At 46.6% G+C, this 25,834-nt stretch overlaps 1 protein-coding gene across 10 annotated transcripts in view; it reads left to right on the top strand.

Annotated features, from left to right (window-relative positions):
- Positions 1-25,834, top strand: part of Rhobtb1 (Rho-related BTB domain containing 1) — a 128,986-nt gene that overhangs the window by 60,396 nt on the left and 42,756 nt on the right. For 9 of the 10 annotated variants that reach the window (XM_039098734.2, XM_063279165.1, XM_039098733.2 and 6 more), the window contains one exon: positions 25,502-25,703. In XM_039098734.2, coding sequence (XP_038954662.1) covers positions 25,512-25,703 — 192 coding nt within the window. In that variant the 5' untranslated portion in view covers positions 25,502-25,511. Of the gene's footprint in view, positions 1-93; positions 24,131-25,501; positions 25,704-25,834 lie in introns of those variants that run through there. The other variant, XM_039098739.2, reaches the window with a different exon arrangement.

Raw genomic sequence — 25,834 nt, 5'->3', positions numbered from 1 at the left:
CTCTCTCTCTCTCTCTCTCTCTCTCTCTCTCTCGTATGTGTGCATGTATGTGTGTGTGTGCACTCAAGTATGCATACTCCCTCTCTCTCGCTCCTTGCTCCTTGTATTCTCTCTCTCTCTCTCTCTCTCTCTCTCTCTCTCTCTCTCTCTCTCTCTCTCTCTCCTCCCTCTCCCCTCTACCCTATGCCTTCTCTGTCTGCTGGTCCTGGTGGCACATCTCCAGTAGCATGTCTTTCCCCTGTAGTCTAGAGTCTCTGGAGTTTCCATGAATCCTTTCATTGTTTGAGCCTCAGCCCTCACATAATACCCAGATCATCCTGGAGAGCCTGGCCTCTCCTCCTTCCCTTCCAGACACCACATGGCTCTCTAAGGAATGCTTCTCATAGCCCTTGCATCTCAGAGCAACTGCAAGGTTTCCAACCAAGTCGCCAAGACAGTCCTTGCCTGCAGCAAACTTTTGCTTTCAATTTCGAAGCACACGTCCGAGCTCCCCGCCTCCTTTTCAATTAAGAGGCCCACTGAGCATTCTGTCTGGCTGTCTTTTCTCTGAGCCATGCCCTGCTGCTGCTGCAGGTGAGTAGCTAGGAAGCCATAGCGCTGCAGTTGGGCCCTCCCCCACACACACACACACTTGATAACCAGCCTGGCCTAAAGGACACCTCCAGGAAGCATTCCAGCACACACCTCTCTCTCCCCCCTAGCTGCCACACGGTCATGTGGCACTTGCTCTGCTCTGGACTTGAACAGAGTCTTGGCAACACATCCTGTCCATCTCTCACGCAGCAGAGGGAGCCTGCCGGGACTGTTTTTGCCTTTACCCATACCTGGTTTTTTTCCTTCTGTTTTTAATAATTCAGTGGCCTCAGTAGCCTCGAATGGACTTCTTTTTTCCTGACGGCACAGTTACCGCTTAGTAGTTGGCAAATGTTTAGTGCAAGATGGGGTGTGGCTATAGTCTGTGAAGCAGCTAAGTTAGGGGCCTGGTGCTTTGAGCCCCAATTACTACACTGTCCCTAGCCTTATTAGTAACCTCACATGGGTTGAGCTTTGATGTCGCTCTTACCAAGGAGCTAATAATGCTTAAAACCGGGCTTCAATGGGAATGGGAGTTGCAGTAGGGGAGACAGTCTGAGCTCTAAGGTAGGACCTGGTATCAGGAGTTCCTAACAAGCCAGTGAGATTTGAGTCTAGACTGGACCCTCACCTAAGTTCGTTGCCTGAGTCTTAAACGTGGAAGGAGTGGGGAGGGGTAGTTGACTGATGGGTCTTGTAGGGAAAACAAATTACATCAGCTATCACCGGGACAAAACTCTTGACAGAAGCCATTAAGGGAGGCCAGGTTTCTGTAGGCTCGCAGTTCCAAGGAAGGTGTTGTGAGGCAGCTGATCCCTATGCATCCGAAAATAGAACAAGGTGAATGCTGGTGTTCCATTTACCTTCTCCGTGTCATGGAGTCTGGGACACCGGAGCATGAGCCACCCACATCCATGATGAGTTTTTCCTCCTCAGTCAAACCCCTCTCTAAACATTCCCACAGACATCCCCAGATGTCTGTTCCCACGGCAATTCTAAATCCAGTCAAGTTATCAAGAAAGATTAACCACCATATAATTAACCGCACATGTGTACATAAACAGAGATGGAGGTGCTTCTGGGGATCGGACATACGGCTTCATGGTGTGTGCTTCACATGTGCAAGGCTCTGTGTCCAGTTTCCAATGTGCACATGTATACATACCTACACAAGTGCTAATCAGAACCGTAGAACAAACACTTGACAATAAGAACACTCACCAATACCTCTTACTATAACTCTTACACTGGTGCCCGTTTCTTACTGAATGGTCCTATCAGTTACACACACTTACACACACACACACACACACACACACACACACACACACACACATCTACAGCCAACATATGGTTATATAGTTAGCCTGTCAACAGAGTTCAGTTCCCACACAAGTGTTCCGTTATCTTTCACAGTGACAAGTAAGACAGAAGTGAAACCACAGAAGCACAAGTCTGGACTGCACCTAGCTGTCTGTGGTGTGCACAAGTGTCCTAGTTAGGTTTGCTATTTCTGCAATGAAACACCATGACCCGAAAGCGTATCAGGGAGGAGAGGGTTTATTCGGTTTATGCTTCCAGATCAGAGTCCGTCACTGGAGGAAGTCAGGACAGGAACTCAAGCAATGCCGGAACCTAAAGACAGGAGCTGATGCAGGGGCATGGAGGAATGTTTACTGGCTTGCTTCCCATGGCTCGCTCAGCCTGCTTTCTTAGAGAACCCAGGGACCACCAGCCCAGGGATGGCACGATGGGCTGGGCATTCCCCATGGATCACTGATTGAGAAAATGCCCTACAGCTGGATCTCATGGAGGCATTTCCTCAATTGAGGGTGCTTTCTCTCTAGTGACTCTAGCTTGTGTCACAAAACCCAGCCAGTGCAGGGAGTCTATGACAGAATGGCTAGAAGAAGTGTTTGAACTCTGCAAAGATACTTCCTCAGATGGGCCAGTCACAATGTAACGACACAAACAACACACCTTTCAAAAAGTTTTTTATTATTTTTAAAATGTATATATATATATATATATGTATCTTATTTTATCTGTATGTACATTAGTGCTTTATTTGCATGACAGAAGAGGGCATCCAATTCCATTACAGATGGTTGTAAACTACCATGTGGTTGCTGGAATTGAACTCAGGACCTCTGGAAGAACCAGTGCTCCTAACCACTGAGGCCATCTCTCCAGCCTCACACATAACACACTTTTTATGTTATTCTACAGGACACTAAATTGAGCCCCAATTTTTGTGATGACCTCTTATGTGATGCTAATACTTCCGAGGTGACTGATAGTTCAGAGGTGGCACACCGGCAAACCCTTCTTCAATGCTTCTGCCCCACACATAACATTGCTGTGATGACGTCTAAGGCATAAACTATCTGTGTGTGTTTTTAATTGCTGTGTTCTGTTTTTTACTGTGTGGGTGTTTTAACCTGTATGTATGTCTATACACCTCATGAGAGCCCAGTGCCTACAGAAGCCAGTAGAAGAAATCAGGTTCCTTAGACTTGGAGCTACAGATGGTGGTGAGCTGCCATGTGGTTACTGGGAATCAAATCTGGGCCCTCGGCAAGTGCAGCCAGTGTTCTTAACTACTGAACCATCCCTCCACCCAGTATAGGTTTCTAACAAAATAGAAGATAATGAGAAAACGGTGGCTTTTGAGAACTTGGGATGGTTTATTTCAACAAAGTTTCTACAACTTTGTGTGTGTGTGTGTGTGTGTGTGTGTGTGTGTGTGTGTGTAATACTGGCACTGGTTTAATGGACTTGTCGAGTTTTACAGTTTGCTCTCATGAACTAGTAGGGGCTGACCCCGGAACATTGAGAGCTCTGCGGTTCTCAGCTTCAGCCTTACCTTGATTGGGACTTCCTCCCTACAGTTTCAGGCTTAGGTCTTCCCTGGGTCTCAGGAAACGGAACTGAAAAGATTTGTATTGAATTTGACCTTACATAAAAATACATAAAACCTAATTGTGTAATAGAAAATGCTCAGAAGCCAATGATACACACACAGCCTGCACAGGGGCAGAATCACTCTGCAGTAACCACGGCCATGGTTTCTACTTTGTGTCAGTCTGTGCTGATTTTGCACAGCATTGGGGCTCCTTGTGCCATTTCATATGCGTACATAGGGCACTCTGGGAGTCTCTCACTATACCTGGAGTTCATTGATTGAGAGGTAAGCAGGCTGGCCAAAAAGCACAGGTTACAGATATGTCACTCGTGACTTTTGTGGGTTCTGGGGTTCTGTATTTAGGTCTTCACTTACTGAGGCATCTTGCCTACCTACCCTGTATGCTTTGCAGCGCCTAACTTCTTTCCCTCAGCATTGTGGATATGAAATCCATCCGTGATGAATGGAGCAAGACTTCAGCCGCTCTCATTGGTGTAGATTATTATTCCATTGTACAAATGGATCCACTTCTCATTGATTTATCCATTCTACACATAGTGGGTTGTTTCCAGAGACTGTTTCTTAGGAGCCGAGGTGCAGAAACATTCCTCTGCTCCTGATGGGAGCATGCTATTCGAGTCATGCTATTCTTCCTCAGTCAGTGAGCTCCTCTCCCTCTCCTACAGCACACCCAAGGCCATTGGTCCATTTGTGTGAACATGCTTTCACTTCCCTAAGGCCTGAGGCCACTGTTTCCGTGGATCACAGATTGTCCTCCGGACTCCTCTCTGTGCAGCTGCCCCTTTCATCGGGACATCTGCATTTATTCTAAAGGGTCATGGTATCTGGCTTCACATCAGTAAGCGGAGTGGAAGTGACAGACAATGTGGCCACGGAACTGAGGGCTAAGTCTGGCAGCTGATCAGTGAGGCTCCTGGAGAGAGGTTCAGCTCAGGGAAATGGCTTCCTAGTGTGTATCAAACAAAAATCAACAGTGAGCTCCCTTGACTGGAAGTCCACCAAGCACTCTGCCCTCACTTGACTTGGTCTGGGGAGAGTGTTACCCATCAGTTGTTCAGCGGGTGACCCCCCCCCCACCTCTAGGGTATTCCTTGGGAAAATTTTTGAAGAGTGGGAGAGCAGTGAAAAAGAAAGCAGTGGGGAGAAAGACAAGATTTTTTCATCTGCTTGGCTCCAAGCACACCCTAACCCTAACTGGTGTAGCTCTGTCCCCTCAGTGTTTAGCTGCAACCGTTCAGCTGTGCTGTGTCTTTATTAATGTTTGCACTGCAGAGACTCACCCTCTGACAGCCCTGGAGAATGTTTTCAGTGAGCCAGCTGAAAAGCGCGCACAGACACACACACACACACACACACACACACACACACACACACACACACAGAGGGAGAGAGAGAGAGGGAGAGAGAGGGAGAGAGAGAAAGAGAGACAGGGAGAGAGAGAGAGAGAGAGAGAGAGAGAGAGAGAGAGAGGGAGAGAGAGAAAGAGAGACAGGGAGAGAGAGAGAGAGAGAGAGAGAGAGAGAGAGAGAGAGAGAGAGAGAAAGCAACAGTCCCATATGCTTGCGTTATTCACAGCTTGCGTTATTCACAGCTTCTTGTTTTCTCAGGAGAGCATTAACATGTTTCCTTCAAGAATGATCAACATCACCATCGTTGTTAACCCTTGACCAAGTTTTCCCCGGCCTGCTCTGGGCCACAGCTCAGCCACACACCATAGCTCTCTAAGGGATCTGCAAAACCCATGACCCAAGTAGGACACCTAAAAAGCACCCATGGAAAAAGCACAGACGTGACAGCTAGATAGACCAGGGGGACAGAACACCAGGCGGGTATGGATGTGGAGGCAGGAGACTCAGAAGTTAAGTTTATCCTCAGCTGCATATCAGTTACAGACTAGCCTAGGTTATATACCTGTTCTATAAACAAACAAACAAACAAACAAACAAGTTGTGGGGAACTAGGAATTTGGCTTGGTTGCTAAAATATTTGTCATATTAACATGAAGACCTGAGTTCAGATCTCCAAGATCCACACATCAAGCTGGGTGCTGTGGGTCAACTTCCAGTATTAAGACAGGGATCCTGCTACCCCAGTATTGGGATGGGGTGCAGCGGACTCACTGACCTAGCCAGTTCTGTAAGAGACCCCGCCTCAAAGTACAAGACACAAAACAGCTGAGAAAGACCAGCCACCCTGGCCTCTGACCTCTGGCCTCTGGCCTCTGCATGTGCATATATGCAGACATGAGCACATGCACATGCATATAGCACTCACATACAAATGTCAAAAACAACATTTAAGAACCAACAAGAACACATCATCAATACCTGCCTGAGTCTGCCATTCCCCTACCTTCCTCGAGGCTGAAGTGATAGATCCCACATCCAAGGTGGAGGTGAGCCATTCATTCACAGACCCTCACTCCTCACAGAACCATCGCCTCATCTGACCAACTAGTATCAGTTTAGGCAGGACTCTGTCACCCATGGATCTGAACATTCATGCATACCACCCCTTCCCAGTAACGATCTTAGCGCAGAATGAATGACACACAGGAGTGCGCCTCAGTATTTATACGCCTGTGACTTCAGAAACAGGCATGCGCACAACACGCCAACCAGGGAATTCAGAGTTGCTTTCCTCCTAACGAATGTCAGGTTCTGTCACACTGCTGACCCATGCTTAAAATAGTGTAACTGTGATTGATTTCTGCAGAATACGTTCGCTTTCTAATACCCTCAACTCGCTCGCTCGTTTCCGTAAGCATAAATATTTTCTTTGGATGCTCAAATGTTCAAAGCCAAGAATTTTTCCTTTTCTGCTAGAAATAGTTTTGTGTGTGTGTGTGTGTGTGTGTGTGTGTGTGTGTGTGTGTGTGTGTGTGTGTGTGTGTGTTCTGAGTGGCCTCGGCTGTCTTTTTTATTCAGTTCAGTTTCTGTCTCTGGTATTTGGCACAATATCATTTGATTTCTGGAGTTTTTTTGTTTTGTTTTGTTTTTCCATTTGGAAGCATGGGTCAAAAGGAAACTGACTGGCTGTGGTTTACAGACGTGTGTTTTCAAAGTTTAAGCATCTTCAAAAGTAATTTTTTAGGGGTCTAGAGAGATGGCCCAGAGGTTAGGAGCATTTGCCACTCATTCTCTGGCAGAGGACCTGGGTTCAATTCCCAGCACCCAACATGGCAGCACACTGTAACTCCTGTTCCAGGAGATATGACAACCTTTACTAACCTCCAACAGACCAGACACACAGAGGCAAGATGCTCATACACATAAAAATAATAGTAATAATAATAATAACCTTTAGGGCCTGCAGCAATGGCTCAGTGGGGAAGAGCATTTGCTATATCCACATGAGGTCCTGAGTTCACATCCCAGGACCCCCATGTGAAGGTGAGCATGACCCTTAGTGCCTAACTAACTAATGCTGTGGATATGGAAACAGGAAGAATCAGTGGGAGGGGGTCTCTGAGCTTGCTAACCACCAGCCTGTCCCCAATTTCAATGAGACCCTGTCTAAAGGGAAGAAGGGAAAGAGTCATAGACCAGGACACACAAATCCTCCTCTGGCCTACACTCTTTCAAACTCACACACACAGATATATATCACACACCTATACTCACACATACACACCTATAAACATACACCACATGCACTCACCACAAACATACACACATACACATACACCACACACACACATATACATACATATTCACACTACCACACACAAATACACATACACAAATACACACCATATACACATATACATGCATACACACCACACCATACACATGTACATATACACAAACACCACACTGTTGCTGTAAAATTATAAAAACTGCTGTCTTTTAACCTGCACTAGGTCCGGCACCACAGTGTCACAAGATATCTGGCAGATATCTTCATCTCAGTGCCCCACATTGGGTGCCACCTATTGCTGTAAAATTATTAAAAAAAAAAAATGCTGTCTTTTACCCCGCACTAGGTCCAGCACTGAAGTGCCCCAAGATATCTGGTAGATATCTTCATCTCAGTCAGCAAAGCTTCTCACCCGCTTTGCTGTATCCCATATCACACTGCTGATGGCTTCTCTCTGCACCTGGCAACAATCTCTCTACCCGTCTAGTTCCCAAGGCAGGCTGCCACCATGCCAGACATATACATCCCAATTCTGCGGTGGCCTAGTGCGGTGGCCAGCCACCACATACTCTCTTAAACTTAAATTGCCACATGAAAGAACACACAACACAATAACCTCTAATCCAGTTGATAAGATATAATTGCCCACCTAGACATACAGAGTCCTGTACACATCCATCCCTTAAGAACATTCATAACAACCTGTAAATGTGCAGAGAGGAATCTTAACATCAGCCTCCATGTTCTCTCGGCTGCTTCTCTCCTTCTTCCAGATTCCTCTCTCTCAAATTTTTCTCCTGCCCATCCTTCCTTCTCTTCCAATGACAGGCCTATTGTACCTACCTTCACCTATATGACATCATCCTACATCACATATACACACACATTACACACACACACACACACATATATATATACATAGACATACTCATATACAAATACACATACACACATACCATATACACACATACATACACATTACACACATATATACATACATATACATACCACATACACAAATACACATACACACATACCATACATATATAACACATACACATACCACACACACATACATTTACACGCTACACACACAAATACACATACACCATATATATACACATACACAGCACAACCACACCATGCACACCTACACACACCATGCACACACACACATATACCACACACACATACACACACATAAATACACATAAAAACACACACACCACACATATGCATCATACACCAGTAATAATAATAATTTTATAACTGGTTTATATAAGCACTCTCAGAATAGTTAGCAACACACTTATATAGTCCCTATATCTTTTTTTTTCTTTTTTTCGGAGCTGGGGACCGAACCCAGAGCCTTGTGCTTGCTAGGCAAGCGCTCTACCACTGAGCTAAATCCCCAACCCCTAGTCCCTATATCTTTAAATCCTGAAATATTCTCCTTCATAAAAGCAATACACCCTGAGCGTGGTAGCCCATGCCTTTAACCCCAGCACTGCTAGTGGCAGAGGCATGTGGACCTCTGGGAGTTCAAGGCAACTTTGGTCTACATAGTGAGTTCCAGGCAGCTTGGGCTACATAAGTAGAGCCTGTCTCAACCACCAAAAGAAATAAAAGAAATACACATCGAAAGTACCATCCTGCTATAAAAGAATGATGTATGACGTACTGCTGCCAGCTATAACACTAGTTAACTTGAAACCATTTGCTGAGGGGAAGAAGAGAGACAGAGACTCCAGACTTCGAGACTCCGTTCATGAGAAATGCTATGAGCAAGCAAAGTCACCAACAGAAAGATGAGTGACGGCCAAAGCTGGGGCAAGCGCCAGTTAGGACAAGCAGATATGATGCCAAGATTTCTTTTTTGGGGGGGGGGGGTGACATGCTGCCGTTGCATATGAGTGCCATTGTCTAACTCTGGGGATATTAAAAAAAGAATAAATTATACATTGTAAATGAGTAAGATTTGTGGCACGTGAATTCGGTCCCAATTTTTAGTTAGGTCATGGTAAGTAGAAAGTGTCAAGATGGGGACCTGAGAGATGTCTTGGCATGTAAGGTACCTGCCACACAAGTATGAGGACAGGAAACCAGCACATACATTAAAAGCCAGGCGGGCACGGTGGCCCACATGTGACCCCCACAGTTGGCAGGCAGAGACAGGGATCCCTTGGGGCAAGCTGGTGAACTCTAGGTTCCTCAAGAGATCCTGCCTCAGTAAATAAAGATAACAATAGAAAGCAGATGTCAACCTCTGGCCTACACGCACGCACGCACGCACGCACGCAACGCACGCAACGCACGCACGCAACGCACGCACGCATGAGCACATGGAAACATGCTAGGAATGAACTATCGATGCTTCACTCAGCAGCTGCTGCTGCTCTCTGTTCATTGTTTCCTTCCGGTATATTCTCCGTGATGTTTTAGCGATGGAAGAAGTTGTTTTTCCAGGATAACCGGGACACAGTTTCCACATTACTACATTTTAAGTAGTCGTATATGAATGTCGCCAGCCGCTCCCTTAACAAGGCTGGAGCTAAAGGAAGGTCCACTAAGTTGATAATTGGGTCTTACATAATGGGATGGCTTGCTTCCGACTATGATGGTCACCCTCTGCCAGGAGGAAAGGGTGGTCCAACGAAAGACAGAGGGCCTGGTAGGCAGAGAGACTCACATGGATGCCAGGAAAGAGGGAACCTTAGGGAGAAGCGCTCTGAGGAGAAGGCTCTCAGAATCGAGACTCACATATTACACAGAGCAGTCGTTCTCTTCAGAATCCCTTGTGTGTTGAGGCAGGCCATGACACCTCACTGAGGGGGTGGGGGCTCCATGGAAGGAAATGAGGAGGCCCCCGCTTTTAAGCTTTGCCTCCTGTGCATTTGAAAGAGCTCTCGGCTATGCTTCTGATCATGGCCCTACTACGTTCCCTTGAATTCTTGTTTTTCCTGTATAGTCGGACGCCTTTATCAATAGCCTGAGAGTATCCTCCTGATCTCGGGCATGAGTGATTCAAGTACTTCCCAAGCAGGGTCTAATTTGAAACAACTACTTGACGGGGCTTATCCCCAGTTGATAAAGGAAATAAAGGCTCTTGTTTAGAAACAGGCTCATACTGACTGTGGTGAAGACCTTTAATTCTATCAGGAGGCAGCGGCAGACGAGGAAAGAGTGCTGTGAGTTCCTGGCCAGTCAAAGCTATACAGTGAGAAAGAAGGAGGGCAAAGAGGTGAGGACGGAGGGAAGAAAGGAAGGAAAATGCCCAGCATCACACAGCAAGCACGTCTGTTTGTGTAGCACTAATGGTATTCATGCATATGAGGCGTGTGCCCAGTGTACGTGTGTGTATATATTCATATGTGGAACCCAGAAGTTGACCTCAGTTGTCTTCATTAATCACATTCCTTTTGACTCGAGGGCTCACTGAACCTGGGGTTTGCAGATTTTGCTAGTCTGGGAAGCCCCAAGGATCTTCCCATCTCTACGTTCCTAGTGCCCAGATTACAAGCACTAGTGCAGAGCCCCAGGCTTTTGTAGATGCTGGGGATTGAATGCAGATCCTTCTGCCTAAGCAGCAAACTGAGTGGGCCATCCCCTCAGGCCCTGGCTTTTGTCATTCTCAATAAAGATGTTCTAGATACAGCTTCTCAAAAGTGTTGGGCATGTGTAGAGGCATTTCCTCAGCTAGATGATTCAGGAAGCGACAGTTCAGGAAGCGGTCCCCTCACGTCCAAGAGTTCAAGGGGCTGTGGTTGTAAAGCTCCTCCTCCTGTGTCTTTCTGTTGTGGTAAAATTAAAAAAAGGTTGCACGACCTGGTTCCCGTGAGTTCCCACTCTGCGTAAATCTGCACACTCTTGCTGTTTCTGTCAGCCGCTTTCACACACTGTCCCCTTGGCGGATGTTGCCATGCCTGAGACTCACATCGCATACGGGGGGCTGTGCTAGTGTGGCCCCACGCCAGGCTAACCCCAAGCATTCTATAGCCTACTACGGCTTCCTGTCATAGACTCTGTTCACACTCCCACCAATCTAGTAAAGACAGAGCTCAACAGGCTGTATCCCAGCAACCAGATTTATGTGTTAAATGCTCAATGTACAATACAACCACACGATTAACTTACAACCAATTGATAAGGATATAAACCGCCCGCCTAGATAAAATATATTTTGTTCATCTAGACATAGAAAGCCCTGTACAAGCCATCCCTTAAGAATATTCATAACAACCTGTAGATGTGCAGAGAGAAATCTTTTTTTTTTTTCCTTTTTTTCGGATCTGGGGACCGAATCCAGGGCCTTGAGCTTGCTAGGCAAGCGCTCTACCACTGAGCTAAATCCCCAACCCCCTTTTTTCTTTCTTATTTTTTAAATATTTATTTGTTTGTTTTGTGTAAATACACAGTCATTGTCTTAAGACACATCAGAAGAGGGCATTGGATTCTATTACGGATGGTTGTGAGTCACCATGTGGTTGCTGGGAATTGAACTCAGGACCTCTGGAAGAGCAGTCAGTGCTCTTAACCTCTGAGCCATTTCTCCAGCCCCGAGAGAAATCTTAGCATCCGCCGCCATGTTCTCTTGGCTGCTCCCTCCCTTTTACTCCAGTCTCCTCCTCTCTCTAAAACCTTTCTCCTACCCATCCTTCCTTCTCATGTCCAATGACAGGCCTCGTTCTATCCCGTACCTGCCTTCACCTGCACAATGACATCAACCTACATCTTTTATTAGTTTGTTTGTGGCCAAATATTTAGTTCACAGGTTGCTTACTGGGAGGTGGTGTACAGGGGGAGTAGCTAACCCTTATTATCCCGTGTGGGCTAAGCTCGCTTGAAGGAAGGTTTGCTGGCTCCTGTACAGTTGAAACCACCGGGGATGCCCAACAACCCTGTTGTTCATCACTCAAAACCCAACCTCAATGCTCTTTCCTGGTCACCATCTTTCTCCAACATTGATTAGCTTTGATTTTTACCAGCCTGTGTGCTTCAGCGACTTCTGCGAGCTTTTCCTTGAACTCGCGGTTCCCTTCCTGTGCCCTGCTATGCCCTTTGATTTATTAGGATTTGATTTTTTCGGTAAGAACTGCCCTTTCCCGCCTTCCAGGATATCTCTCAGAGATAAGGTTTGTCGTACAAGACACTGAGGCCTGATTCAAACTGACTTCTTTTCCCCCTCCCTTTGCATAGCCCAAGCTAGCCCTTTCCTCCACCTCCCAAGTGCTGCGACCCTTCACTCGTGGCACCGTACCTGGCTTGCCCTCCTCGCTTCTGGTCTATCCGTCGCTCTTTGCTCCCTCAATTCTTCAGAACCAACACCACCTGGTGGGCGCGTTTTGCCATCCAATCCTTTCGTTCTGCCTTCAGTTCTGAGCATAGATGGTTTCTGGTGTCCTTCCTCCGCCCCTCCTTTGCTACCACCCATGTTTCTTGTTTGATTTTTCTCTGTCTTGTTCTCAATATGGAATCCCCTTACGGTACTCACAGGCTGCCTTTGTGTTCTCTTGTCTCACTACCCACATAACCTACGTGTGCTGTTCGCTCACCTGTGATTTATTTTAGCATCATTTCTACTGGTCACATCTTCTCTTCTGCTATTCCTCACAGAATATCCACTCCATGGTTTGTAACAAGCCTCACAAGTCTCCCTCTACCCATTAGAAAAAAAATATCCAGATGGCTGAGGACTGAAGTATATGCTAAATCTCTCTGGTTGGCCTTGGCTCTGCCAGAGTCTCCAGCAGCCATTCGGTACCAGAGAAGACAGAAGTTAATGAGCTGGAGAGAGACTCTAGAGGTGAGATAAGGACAAAAGGAAGCAGCATCTGAGCTCGGAGGAATCACTGATGCTTGTTCACACCTGATAGTGCCCCCTCACCTCATTCTCCCTTAAACTGGCATTACGGTCAAGTTCCTTCACTGCAGCCAGACCATCAGTTCTCAACCTGTGGGTCGAGACCCCCTGGGTTGTCAACGGACCCTTTTACGGGAGTTACCTGTCTAGTGAGGGTTTTACTGCTGTGAACAGACACCATGACCAAAGCAACTCTTCTAAGGACAACATTTCATTGGGGCTGGCTTACAGGTTCAGAGGTTCGGTCCGTTATCATCAAGGTGGGAACATGGCAGCACCCAGGCAGGCATGGCGCAGGAGGAGCTGAGAGTTCTACATCTTCATCTGAAGGCTGCTAGCAGAATACTGACTTCCAGGAAGCTAGAATGAGGGTCACACCCACAGTGACACACCAACTCCAACAAGGCCTAACAGTGCCACTCCCTGGGCCAAGCACATACAAACCATCATACTGAGACCATCAGAAAACAGATTTACATTAAGATTTATAACAGTAGCAAATTATAGTCATGAGGTAGCAATGAAAATAATTCTATGATTGTGGGGGGTGGGGGGCTCCCCATAACTATTAAAGGAAGATTGAGAGCCACTGATCCAGACGAAAAGGCCTGGCCAAGCAGGCAGGGGGAACTAGGATGGGACAGTATCCTGTGAGTACTCAGATCTCTCTCTCTGGCCATCCTCCTCAAGAGGCCATGGGCTGCTCCATGCTCAGGGCAACATGTCCATCTCTCAGAGGCCCTCTGCTGGCCCCACAATCTATTTTTCCAGCCACGTACTAGGTCATAATGACTCCATTATGGTTATGGGAGGCAGAGAACACGCCGCTGATGGGACCAATCCTTTCCCTTTGAAAATGGACAGGCCACGGGCCATGTGTACACTCCTTGCTTGGCTCCATGGAAGGGATTTGGCAGATGTCCTTCCGTTTCTGACATATGGCTACTCCTCAGCCTTCCTTCCGGTATTGTTGTTGGATGCAGCTAAATGGCCCTTTACATTACGCTTCCATTTCTGCTACAAACCAACAAACCGATCTCCATGTCTCATCGGTCCATATGCTGCTTCTTTCTCCTCTAGCCGAGGAATGACTCACGGAAGGGCTTGGACACCCTTTGAGTTGTTAATGTCCAAAAGAGAATGAGAAATACGTATGTGTACATGCACACACACACACACACACACTCACACACTCACATATACACAAACACATACAAACTCACACACACACACTGACAAACACACACACTCACATATACACAAACACATACAAACTCACACACACACAAACATATGCACACTCACACACTCACATATACACAAACACATACAAACTCACGTACACACACACACTCACATGCACACACAAACACATGCACACACTCACATGCACACACAAACACACACACACAAATTCACACACACACAAACACACACTCACACTCACACAAACACAAACACCCACAAACACACACTCACAAACATACACTCACACACACACACAAACACACACACATATATATGTATATATATGTACATATATATGCATATATATATATAAAGATTTATAAATTGATCATAGGTGTTTGAGTACAATAATTAGCCAAGTTCTTTTATTGTTCCCAACCAAATAAATCCCCTGGGCCTCCCGCCTATATTTGTTGACCCTCTTCTCCAGCCCTTAAATTCCCATTTGGTGGAGGGGCCTGATCTTGGTCCTTGTGGTTCCCATGGTAACGGATGCCCTTCTCACTTGGAGACAGCAGTGGGTGTGAGACCACCTGCCGAGCTCTGCTCTCAGGATGGGCCACAGCAGATGTCCCTTACAGCATTCCTCTCGCCCACCGCATGCTACTCTCCAAGCTACCAGGCTTAATAATCAGTCAGCAGAGGCGGCCACACATGAGTTCTCTGCTGGCCCTGAGGTGCAAGGTTTCCTACGGAGAGCGGTAGGGCGGTTACATTTCTGTGCCCGACTCAACACTTATTGGAAGGTGCACATGGGCAAAGTACTGTGTAAATATTAAACAAAATTCCGACCAAAAAAATGGGTATCTCAGAGCTGGAAATAATGCCTCAGTTAGTAAACTGCTTGCCCAGTGTGCATAAAGCGCTGGGTTTAGTGTGGCATATATCTGGCATGGGGGAGGTAGAGACAGGAGGGTCAGAAGTTTAAGGTCATCCTTGGCTACACATCGAGGTGGGGGCCGGCTTGGACATGAGACTGTATCCCCAAATAACAACAATGACAATAATAATAATAATAATAATAATAATAATAATAATAATGTGTAATCCTGATGGGGTATAAGCAGAATAATGTATGGAATGTAATTATCTGTCTTACAAGTTGAAATATGATAAACACCCCAGAAGGCAGTGTAGAAGGAAAGGCCTTGCAAATGCATCTTCTTCCAAGATGCAACTGGGGCCTATCTACCTGTCTACCTCTGTGGATTCCACGCCGAACAGAGATGATCCTGTGTGTCACGGTCCCCTTGCCTCTTCTCCCCTCTGTTCTACAGCGGCCTTGTGATACCAGTGGCACCTTTTTTTTTTTTTTTTTGGTTCTCTTTTTCGGAGCTGGGGACTGAACCCAGGGCCTTGCGCTTCCTAGGTAAGCGCTCTACCACTGAGCTAAATCCCCAACCCCGGTGGCACCTTTTGAAAGCCCACCAGGACCTGCCGTTCCCCTGTGGAGACACTGCTCCTTTCTCACAGCATTTGAAGCAACTCCTATCTCTAGACTGTGCAGTAAAGAAGCTGGCCCATGCCCACCCACACTGGCTTCTCCTGGCTCCGTCTACTGGAGAGCTCCTGAGCTTTCTGCCTTGTGACTTGGAGCCTCTCAACGCCAGGCAGCAAGAAAATGGAGCCCCTTCATAGAAGTCTCTTCTGCAGGCCTACACTCAAGGGTGTCTCTCTTTCTCTCCCTCCTTTCCTCCCTCCCTCCCTCCCCTTCCCTCTCTCTCTCTCTTTCCCTCTCTCTCTCTCTCTCTCTCTCTCTCTCTCTCTCTCTCTGTGTGTCTGTCTGTCTGTCTGTCTCCCACATAGCCTTTCACAGTCTTCAAGGACCCAGCCCATCTGTGTGATTTTGACTCTGAAGTCCAGGATAGAAATGCTGACCCAGTCACTCCTGTACAGGCACAGCCTACATACAGTTCTGTGGTTGGTTTTCTTGAGGCCCGGAAGTAGAAAAGAGTTTCAGTAGACAGGGGATGAACCACTGTGTAAGCAGAGCCATCAAGGGACTGACTGTTCTGTGGCCTACTTGTAGGAGAAAGTAGGCCAGCATGCCTAGAACACACAGCCTCCTTGGGCTGGCTAGATCTGGTCTGGAATTTCACACTTGGGGTATGGGGCAGGGTTTGTGTGTAGCCTAGGCTGGTCTCAATGCTGAGATCCTCCTCCCTCAGCTTCCCAAGTAGTAGAATTACAGGTGTGCACTATTAGAGGCAAGCATTTTCATAGCTCTTTTAAGGATTTTTTTTATTATGTTTATTTAGTGTGTGTGTGTGTGTGTGTGTGTGTGTGTGTGTGTCACGCATACATACCATAACTCAAGAGTAAATGCCAGAAGACAAGTCTGCTCTCTTCTTTCACCACATGCGACCCAGGAAATGAGCTCGGGTCATCAGGCTTAGCAGCAAGCCCCCTTGACCCAGTGAGCCATCTCGCCAGCCCCATCTTTTAAGTTTTTGTTTTTCTAAAGGCCTTTCCTTTTTATCTTCAGTGATGGCAACTTCAGTGTGGCTGAGGTAGAAGATAGAAGTTTATCCCCACTGCTGGCTCGTCTCCCACACTGACCTTGAAGTTTTTCTGGTGTTTGTTTGCTTGTTTGTTTGTTTGTTTAAAAAAAAGGAAAACATGGCCTTGCTATTACTGTGAGACTCAAGGAAGGGCCATGAGTGTATGTATTAAAAAGCTTCACTTGGTTCCCAAGAGACAGCCCTGGGTGTCCCGGGACCCCGGAGGCCTCTAGAGAGCACCCTGTTATTTATTTATTTTTCTCCTCGAAACGGTTCATTGGACTTAAAATATTGTAGAAGGAGGTGACAGTTCTGCTGACTCAGATGACTCTCATCCTGGAGGTCCAGTCTGAGCAGCCTTGCCTGGAAGGTCTAGTCTGGCCCCGACTGAAGCTCCTTCCAGTGCTTGAACCCATTCTCTGGTGCAGCGAAGATGTTCGTCTTAGATCTAAATCAGCCCAAAAGTCCAGCCTGGCAGCCTCGGCAGAATGGTAGCTGTCTGCAGCATTACAATTGTGCAACTTCTGGGGTTTCCCTTCTTTTCCTGTCAGTAATAGAAAGTCCCCAGCTGTTCCTCAGAACAGACTCCTTGAATACCAGAATTTTCGCTCTGCTGGTGTTTCTGTGGGCCTCAATCATTTCTCACAGGTTATTTGTTTCCTCGCAGGAAATTACCTGTGCACAGAGCCCGCAGCTTCAAATTCTGCTTCTTACAGAAGCTGCTCCCAGAAAATAGTTTCAGAAGAGACAGGGGAAGTAGTGATAAGAGAGACATCACCCTGCCCCCCAGTGGTGGTCGCTCCAAATTAATGAAGGAACCCATAGTGGGATGTCTTTGATGAACCCCACACTCATGTACATATATGTATGTATAGACAGTGTCGCTGACTTCAGGCACACCAGAAGAGGGCATCGGATCCCATTACAGATGGTTGTGAGCCACCATGTGGTTGCTGGGATTTGAACTCAGGACCTCTGGAAGAGCAGTCAGTGCTCTTAACCTCTGAGCCATCTCTCCAGCCCAAGATCTGAAATTCTTAATTGAAGAGTCTCGTGGCCTCATTTGAACCCACTGTATGACCATACACTGAGCTGCACCTTTTGGAAGCAAGCAGGCCCATCCTGGGGTTTTTCCCTCAATATAGAATCACGGAACCTAGACTCTAAGGCCAAGGGGTCACGGTTGCCTGGGAGCCTGTTTCATAGAGAGAGATCGGGCACCACAGAAACCATCATATCCAGAGCTTAGAGTGGGCAAGCTAATTGCCCTAGGAAGAGGAATGACTTGAAGGAGCTGAGGTCACAGGGTTGTTGTTTTGTCCATGGCTGACCTGAGATTATGTTTTTACCAGAAAACCCTGTTTCTAGTTGTATCGTGGCTCAGCCTTGGCACGCACCCTTAATCCCTCTGTCTGGGACACAGACACACCCGTAGAACACATCTTTAATCCCAAAGGATGAAGGCGAGGCTAGTCTGTAGAAGGACGTCTAATTGAGTGGTGGAATCAGAGAAAGCGATGAATCAGAGGAAGATTCGGCAGCATAGGGTTATGCCCAACCCTCACAAGAACAGAGAGGAAAGAGAAAGCTGTGCAGAGAGAAAAGACGGCAGATTTACCAGCACCCGTTGTACAGAGACAGATTGCAGAGAAAGAACAAGCTGGACACAGGTGAAGAAAGAAGGAGCCAGAAGATTAGCACAGGTCCCAAAGTTAGTATCTGATCAAGCAGAGCAATTCGGGGGAAGCCGAGAGAAGCCGGATTGAATCAGTCAGCTTGGAAAGGAGTTTGAGCCAGAGTTGACCAGCCAGCCACGGAGAGCAAGTCCAATATCATAGGCCAAAAACATTCTAGGCCTACATAAGATTTAACAGAGGCTAGAAACTTCCACGACTAGGTCTAGGTCAACAGAGGCAGCCTCAGAGAAGACCATTACGTCTGGCGAATAGAAGCTACTTTTACAAGAAGGCACACTTAGGAATGGCTTATGGGAGAGGTGTATTGCACATTAGCACAGGGCTAAACTCTAGAGATGTGAATTATTGAGTGAAGGAGGTGGGCATTTGGGAGTTGTAAAGCTTCAACGAAGAAGAAAAAGAAAAACTTAGACTACTTCCGCTCTAAGCATCCGTTAGTCGGGGAACAGAGCAAGCTGGTCATTGGAAAAGAAGGGTAGTTGGGAAATCTAGTGGTAATGTCTGAAAACAAGTCGTAAGGAATAAAAAGAACTTTATAGACAAGTGAGATGTGAGGGGGAAGGGGATGAGAAGGAATGAGACCAGGAGGGGTACAGTCTGGTCCCAAAGAGTGCTTAGAATGAGGGAAGTCACTGCAGGGCTAAAGCACACAGTATTCATGTCTGCTGATGCTGTAACAAATTACCAAACACTAGGTGGCACGAAACAAAACCCACAAAGGCCTGAAGTGGGTGTCTTTAGGTTTAAAGCACTGTCAGGCCCCGTTCCTTCTAAAGGCTCCTGAAGAGAACCGCCCCTATCCATTCTGGTTTTCCAGAGCTTGTGCTCCTGAGTTTCCTGCTTTTTTCCTTTCTCCTCAAAGCCAACAGAAAAGCAACTTTAGTTCTCTCCCTCCAGCCTGGGATCTCCTGCTTGCTTCTTCCTCACTTAAAGCATACCTGAAGCCAGGTCTGGTGGCATATGACTTTAATCCCAGCACTCTGGAGGCAGAGGCAGGCAGATCTCTGAGTTCAAGGCCAGCCTGGTCTCCAGAGTGAGTCAAAGGACAGCCAGGGCTATGCAGAGATGTGCAGGCTGTGCAGGAGCTATGCAGAAGTATGTTGTACATTAGCATACAGCCGAACTCTAGAGATGTGTCTCAAAATAACAAAACAAACAAATGCACATAGAGTGCTTTTACCTTGGGTTCAAACAACGAGCTACTTTTGTTCCTTCTGTAGCTCTTAAGTGTTCCACACTTTGGAACAAAATCTATTCAGAAGGACTAAGAAAGACATGGATGGGGTTGGGGATTTAGCTCAGTGGTAGAGTGCTTGCCTAGCAAGTGCAAGGCCCTGGGTTCGGTTCCCAGCTCCAAAAGAAAAAAAAAGAAAAAAGAAAAAAAAAAAGAAAGACATGGATGTCCAATGCTCCCTACACCATGCAGGAAGCAGAGGATGGTTGCATCGAGAAAAGTTGTCACCAACGCTGTGTGGAAAAGATCTAGCATCCAAGAAAAGCCAAAACTTAATTGCCATTTTATCCAATTTATATTGGTTGTCATCCTGACAACTGGTTTTTTAATCACCTTCTTAGCATGGCTGTTTATAGATTAGGTTGAAAAAAGACCCACCTGAATGAAAAGGTTGGCAGCCTGGGTTTATGGTCTGGAGTCTAAGTATAGAAAACAGTGAGCTGAGGACCAGAGGACTAGTATTGGTAGTTCCTCCCGGCGCCCCTTCTCCCACCTTGCTCCCCCCCCCCCCACACTGCGGATACAATGTGTCCAAGTGCTTTCTGCCATCCTGTCCCGCCGTCCAACCTTCCCCATCATGACTGACTACCCTCTTAAACTGGGATTCAAAATAAACCACCCTTCCTTCCTTCCTTGGGATAGGTTGTTGTTGTTGTTGTTGCTGCTGCTGTTTTGGGCTTTTTGTTTGTTTGTTGTTTTGTGTGTGTTTAGCCATGAACTCCGTCACAGCTGTGGTGTTGTGGTTTGCCCTGAAGTTATCTGTATTTTGATGCTAATTCCACTGCCCCAAGGACAGCAGCCTAGTCAAGGACTCAGAACTTAGGTGACTTCACCAGAACCACCTCTCCATTGAATTTTTAAAGTATGGTGAGGGGCAGGTACAGGATAGAAGGAGGCCTGTCATTGGAGGAGAAGGAAGGATGGGCGGGAGAGAAGTTTGAAGGAAGAGGAGGAGACTAAGGGAGAGTGGAGAAGGAAGACGGAGAGAGAGGAGAAGCCATGGCAGGTGATGTTAAGATTCTGCTCTGTGTATTTACAGGTTGTTATCAATGTTCCTAAGGGATAGATGGTACTGGGCTTTATATGTTTAAGTGGGCAATCATATCTTTCCAATTGGATCTAAGATTATTGTGTTGTGTGTTCTTTTATGTGAGGGTTTGAGTGTAGGAAAGTGTGCGGCTGGGCTGTGTTTCCGCCAAGATATCTAACAGGTATCTGGGCACCGCGGTACAGAGTTATCAGGGTAAAGGACACCGATACTCTTTATATTTTTACAACAACACAGTGGTATTAATTAGTAAAGGCATCAGAGTTCTGGCAGTTTTCATAACAAGTGAGTTCCTGGTAACTGCTGCTGGATAACAAGTCACCCCCCAAGCCTGCTGTCTTTAGGACAATAAGGAACTTCTTATGGCTCCCAACACATGCACACTTGTCCTGTTGGCTTCGCCTGGCTCATTCACAAAACTACTTATAGCTGGAGGGTCAGCAAACCTGGAAGATCTGTATAAACTTGGCGACAGCCACTGACAGACTATTTTGATGGATCTTGGGCTCAGTAAGGCCGGGCCAGCAGTAGCAAGATTATGGACCTGCAGGATCTCAGAGCCTGAACTCATTGCACAAAGCCAGCCAGAGTTCAAGAGAGAGGGAAAACAGACTGATTTCTCCTGCTGCTAGGGACACTGTCGCACTGCCTCGCATCATGAAGTGGTGACTTTACAGGTAGTAATGTGGCACTGAGGGTTGCAGTCTGGCATTTGAGATTGGAGGGGTAATGTGCCCCTGATGACAGCGGTACCCAAGGCTCAGCCAACGGGATGAGTGGTACGAGTGCAATAAGAACCATAGATCCTGAGCGAAGGGAGCTACAAGGCTGGAGTAGAGAACATCTAATCCTCCGGATAGAGAGCAGAAATCGTGGCAAGCAGAGAGGAACGGGCTGTGGTCCAGATTGTGACTGTAGCTAGCGGTTGGAAAAGTCTGGAATGACCACACCGATGACATGGTTCTGCAGACCACAAGGACGATGACCACAGCACACAGGGCCATTTCATGAACAATACCCAGTACCCAGAACCCCTTCCTTTAGTCCTTCATAAAATAAACTCGCCACTTCTGACATCCAGACGGAGTGGTGGGTGGCTGTTGCAAGGCATAGTTTAACCCTTATCCTCCACGTCCTTCCGAGTTTATTCAAGGAGGAAATGCTGTAAGGGGGTCACCAGGGTTCCCATCTGCCGTTTCTGTCTTTCCTGCCTCCTTGGATTATCTATCTAAAGGCAAGAGAGTACTCAGGCAGACAAGCAAGATTTGCCAGGGTGAAATGTATTAACTCTGCTAAGGGGATACTATTCATCACTCCCACTGAAAGTAAATAAAAAATCAGACAGCAGACAGTGATCATCCAGCACTCACTCAACCTCCAACGTGTAGATAGGAATAAACCGAAAGCTGTTACGAAGGGGGTAAAATTGCTTATTTGTGCATTTGCTTCCAGGAATAGGTGTTTATGGGTAACTCGTGAGCAGCTGATTTGCTGGGATACTGAGAAGGCATGACTACCTCTCTGGCTGTAGTTTTGAATTCCTACAATACTTTTTGGCTTGTCGTACACACTGGAAAGCTGTTTGCTCTGAATGAAATATTCAGGGTGTTGGGTGTTGAGGAGTTCAGTGGTGCTTACTGCAAACTATATGGGATTAGAACCCCAGCCATGGGTGTTGTCTTTACCTCTGACGCCCACTCACTGTTTTTTTGTTTCTTTTAAAATTACATAAATAATTTTACCTAAAATGAAGGATAGTCTCTGTGGTAAGAGCCTGAGTAGAACCATTAAGGGTTTCTGACCACCTCAAAGACATATGTAAAAACCGACATAGTTATTAATTTCACCAACATATTAGAGATCCCCATGACTGGGGGGTCTCCTCTTCAGAGTCAGCTATCACAGTGAGTTTGCTAAGTGACAAGACATCCAATTCTCTAGTTTTTAGTTTCCTATGTTGTCCCTAAATTCAAACATTCTTCTAAAATAATCTTTCAAAACAATCAAATCCCCCAGCAAAGACCGATTTTTTTTTCTTCCTACCTCTTAGGATATTCAAGGCAATGTACCTTGGTTTCAAAGTTATGGGGGTTCCAAATGAAGCCAGTTTGCGGTTCCGCCCTGACACCCATGGCAACCTCACCAGGACATTGTCAAAGAAACACTTCCACCCTGATTCCTTTCTGACTCAAGTCAGCCACTCCTCATCTTGAGTTTCCATTCCTCAGTGTCCAGTGGGTTATGCCTGAGTTAGCGCTTATAAAAATCCTTCCTTTGGGGCGATCTCTGTCAGGATTAAGTATGTGGGTTTACCTCTGAAGTTGATGTTGGCTTTCTTTTTTTTTTTTTTTAAGATTTTATTTATTTACTTCATGTGTGTGAGTACACTGTTGCTCTCTTCAGACACACCAGAAGAGGGGATCAGATCCCCATTACAGATGGCTGTGAGCCACCATGTGGTTGCTGGGAATTGAACTCAGGACCTCCAGAAGAGCAGTCAGTGCTCTTAACCACTGAACCAGGACTCTTAGTCCCAGGACTCTCTTTTTAACATTGTCCGAAAGACCCTGTCTTCCTCATCAGCGAATCTGGGGCCATAACCAGGACTTACCCATCAATCCACTCAACTCTCTCACTGAGTGTAGGAGATGGATTCTGCCATGGTTCCCTCTGAACTAATGGACAATACCCAGGAGGTAAACCCCACCCAGTCGTCTGAGGGATAGGAAAATGGGGGGTAGCTGAGATTCAAGCTCACTCCATCTCAGGCACCAAGGTTCCACGCTCCCTATGTTGGTGACCAAGTCATTATGAGTCTTGATCATGTATCTACCCCAGCCATTGGGCACATTTACCAATTTTATCTTTGGTCTCTAGACTGGTGATAACCATAGTGGGTACTGAGGAGGTCATCCATCCACTGCCAAAAGCAAGCTTCTGCCACATTGTTCTGTTAGACAAGGGAATAAAAATACCACTGAACCTCTGGAAGAGCAGTCAGTGCTCTTAACCACTGAGCCATCTCTCCAGACAGAATCTTAGGGAGCCACCACACCCGGCTGACAATCAGGATAGACTTTTATTTTTGTCCTCAAGATGTTGTTTGCTTGTTTGTAAATATAAGCAGGTGGGGAATGGCCATTTATTTTCAGCCTCCTGGTGCTACACAACCCCAAGTCAAATCCTGACCCAAACCACATACCTGCTCCCTCAAAGCCTTCCTAAAAAGCCATTCTCCTGTCTCAGGTTTCACAACTGCCTGTGACAACACTGTGGTTGACAGAACTGCTTTACCTTCAGGGAAGACCCAGCTCTGAGAAGACAGTCTGTGGCACCCTCCACCTCTTGTCTTTACCATCTAAAGGATGGCTTTCTGCAAGTCAGCTCTGCTGGGTTGAAGTTAGGTATAAGGCTCTTCCTCTGAACATTTTTTGGCTTTGGCTTTGATGGTTTTGGCGGGGGGTGGTGGTGGGGGTGTTGTTGTTGTTGTTGCTGTTTTTCGTTTGGGAGTTTTTCATTTCGTTTTTGTTGTTCCTGTTCTTTGCTTTTTTGCGTTTTTGTTTTTGTTTTTTGGGGTTGGTTGTTTGTTTGTTTTTAACCACAGCTGGTAAAATAATTTCCAGCTCTGAAAAATAGCCACATGACAAATTGCTCAGGTTAGACTTCCTCAAAGGGCCGGTTAAGACTCAGAAATCTGACAGCCTCCTACCCACAGTAAAACAACGGCTCTCCTCTGTGTGGGGAGCCTGGCTCCAGAAAACGCAGCTATAACAGCAGTGTCTCTTCTCTTTGTCTCTTCTTTCTCTTCAGCCCCCGCCCTTTTGGTTTTTTCCTTTTGTTTTGTTGAGACCAGATATGAGTACATAGGCCAGGCTAGTCGTGAGCTTACACTCGTCTTCCCTTAACCTGACAAAAGCCAGTGTTCTAAGTCACCAACCACACAGGGTCTGCAACTGTCTCTTCACATGTGCACGCACGTGCACACTCGCACATAGGCACACATGCTCGCACACATACGCCCCGGTATTTCAGGAAAGTCTCAAGTACTCTGTCTTCCTGGTAGTGTCCGCTGTCACCCTGTGCTCCAGATTCCTTGATGGGAAAACTGAAGGGAAAGGAATGCTTTTTTTTGGTTTTGTTTTGTTTTGTTTTTTGGTTTTTGTATAGCTAGCTCTGGTGAGCTCCCTTGAGAATACTTTGTTGTGTCAATACAGCCGCCATAAACAGTGAGTGAATGATGGACTCGAGTTCATTTCATTATCAAGTCATAATCCAACCCAGAGCTTCAGCCTTTTGTTTTGGTTTTCCTCTTAGTCACCAAAGAGGAAATGTGACTTCCCTATACCAGACACTGGGTCGTTTAAAGACTGTGGCCAGATGAATGACTGTGTTTCTTGGGCAGTCAAAGCCGGGCGTCAAAGGTGAACCTTACAGGTGACCAGGCTCACTAGCTGGTCCACACATGTGACTTAGGGAGCTTATGGCTCTGGGCCAGCAGTGGCCTGGATGGGTCTGCAGTAGGCAGGTTATGTTTAGAGAAAAGCAAGGAGAAAATAACACGTTTGCCGGAATAAACCGTTCAGGGTCAAAATAACAGTGTGGTGTTTTTGTTCTCGTGCGAGATATAAAAAGAAAGCTTGAGTTTCGCTTCCAAACTTCTTGCCGGTGCCCGGGCACCTCCAAGGACGTGGCTGGACAAAGGCAAAGCATTGCTGCTGCGAGTTTCTGTGGAAAGTCTTGGCCTCTCTAACGTGGCATTCGCCGTCCTCTTACAGAGCTTTATAAATGGACTCTGACATGGACTACGAAAGACCCAACGTTGAAACCATCAAGTGCGTGGTTGTGGGTGACAACGCCGTGGGGAAGACTCGCCTGATCTGTGCCCGGGCGTGCAATACCACCCTGACACAGTACCAGCTGCTGGCCACCCATGTGCCCACCGTGTGGGCCATTGACCAGTACCGCGTCTGCCAAGAGGTAAGGTACAACAGGTTTTTCCTCAGCTACACAGCCTGTCCCAGGCCAGCCTGGGCTACTTGAGACCCTGCCTCCTCAAGCACAGAAAAAGCTGAACCAATAGTAATTTGCCTGCAGCAGTGGCCCAGGCC

The sequence above is a fragment of the Rattus norvegicus genome, chromosome 20 (genome assembly GCF_036323735.1).
Source record: "Rattus norvegicus strain BN/NHsdMcwi chromosome 20, GRCr8, whole genome shotgun sequence".
In the NCBI taxonomy this organism is placed as follows: Eukaryota; Metazoa; Chordata; class Mammalia; order Rodentia; family Muridae; genus Rattus; species Rattus norvegicus.
This window is presented reverse-complemented; position numbering and strand designations above follow the sequence as displayed.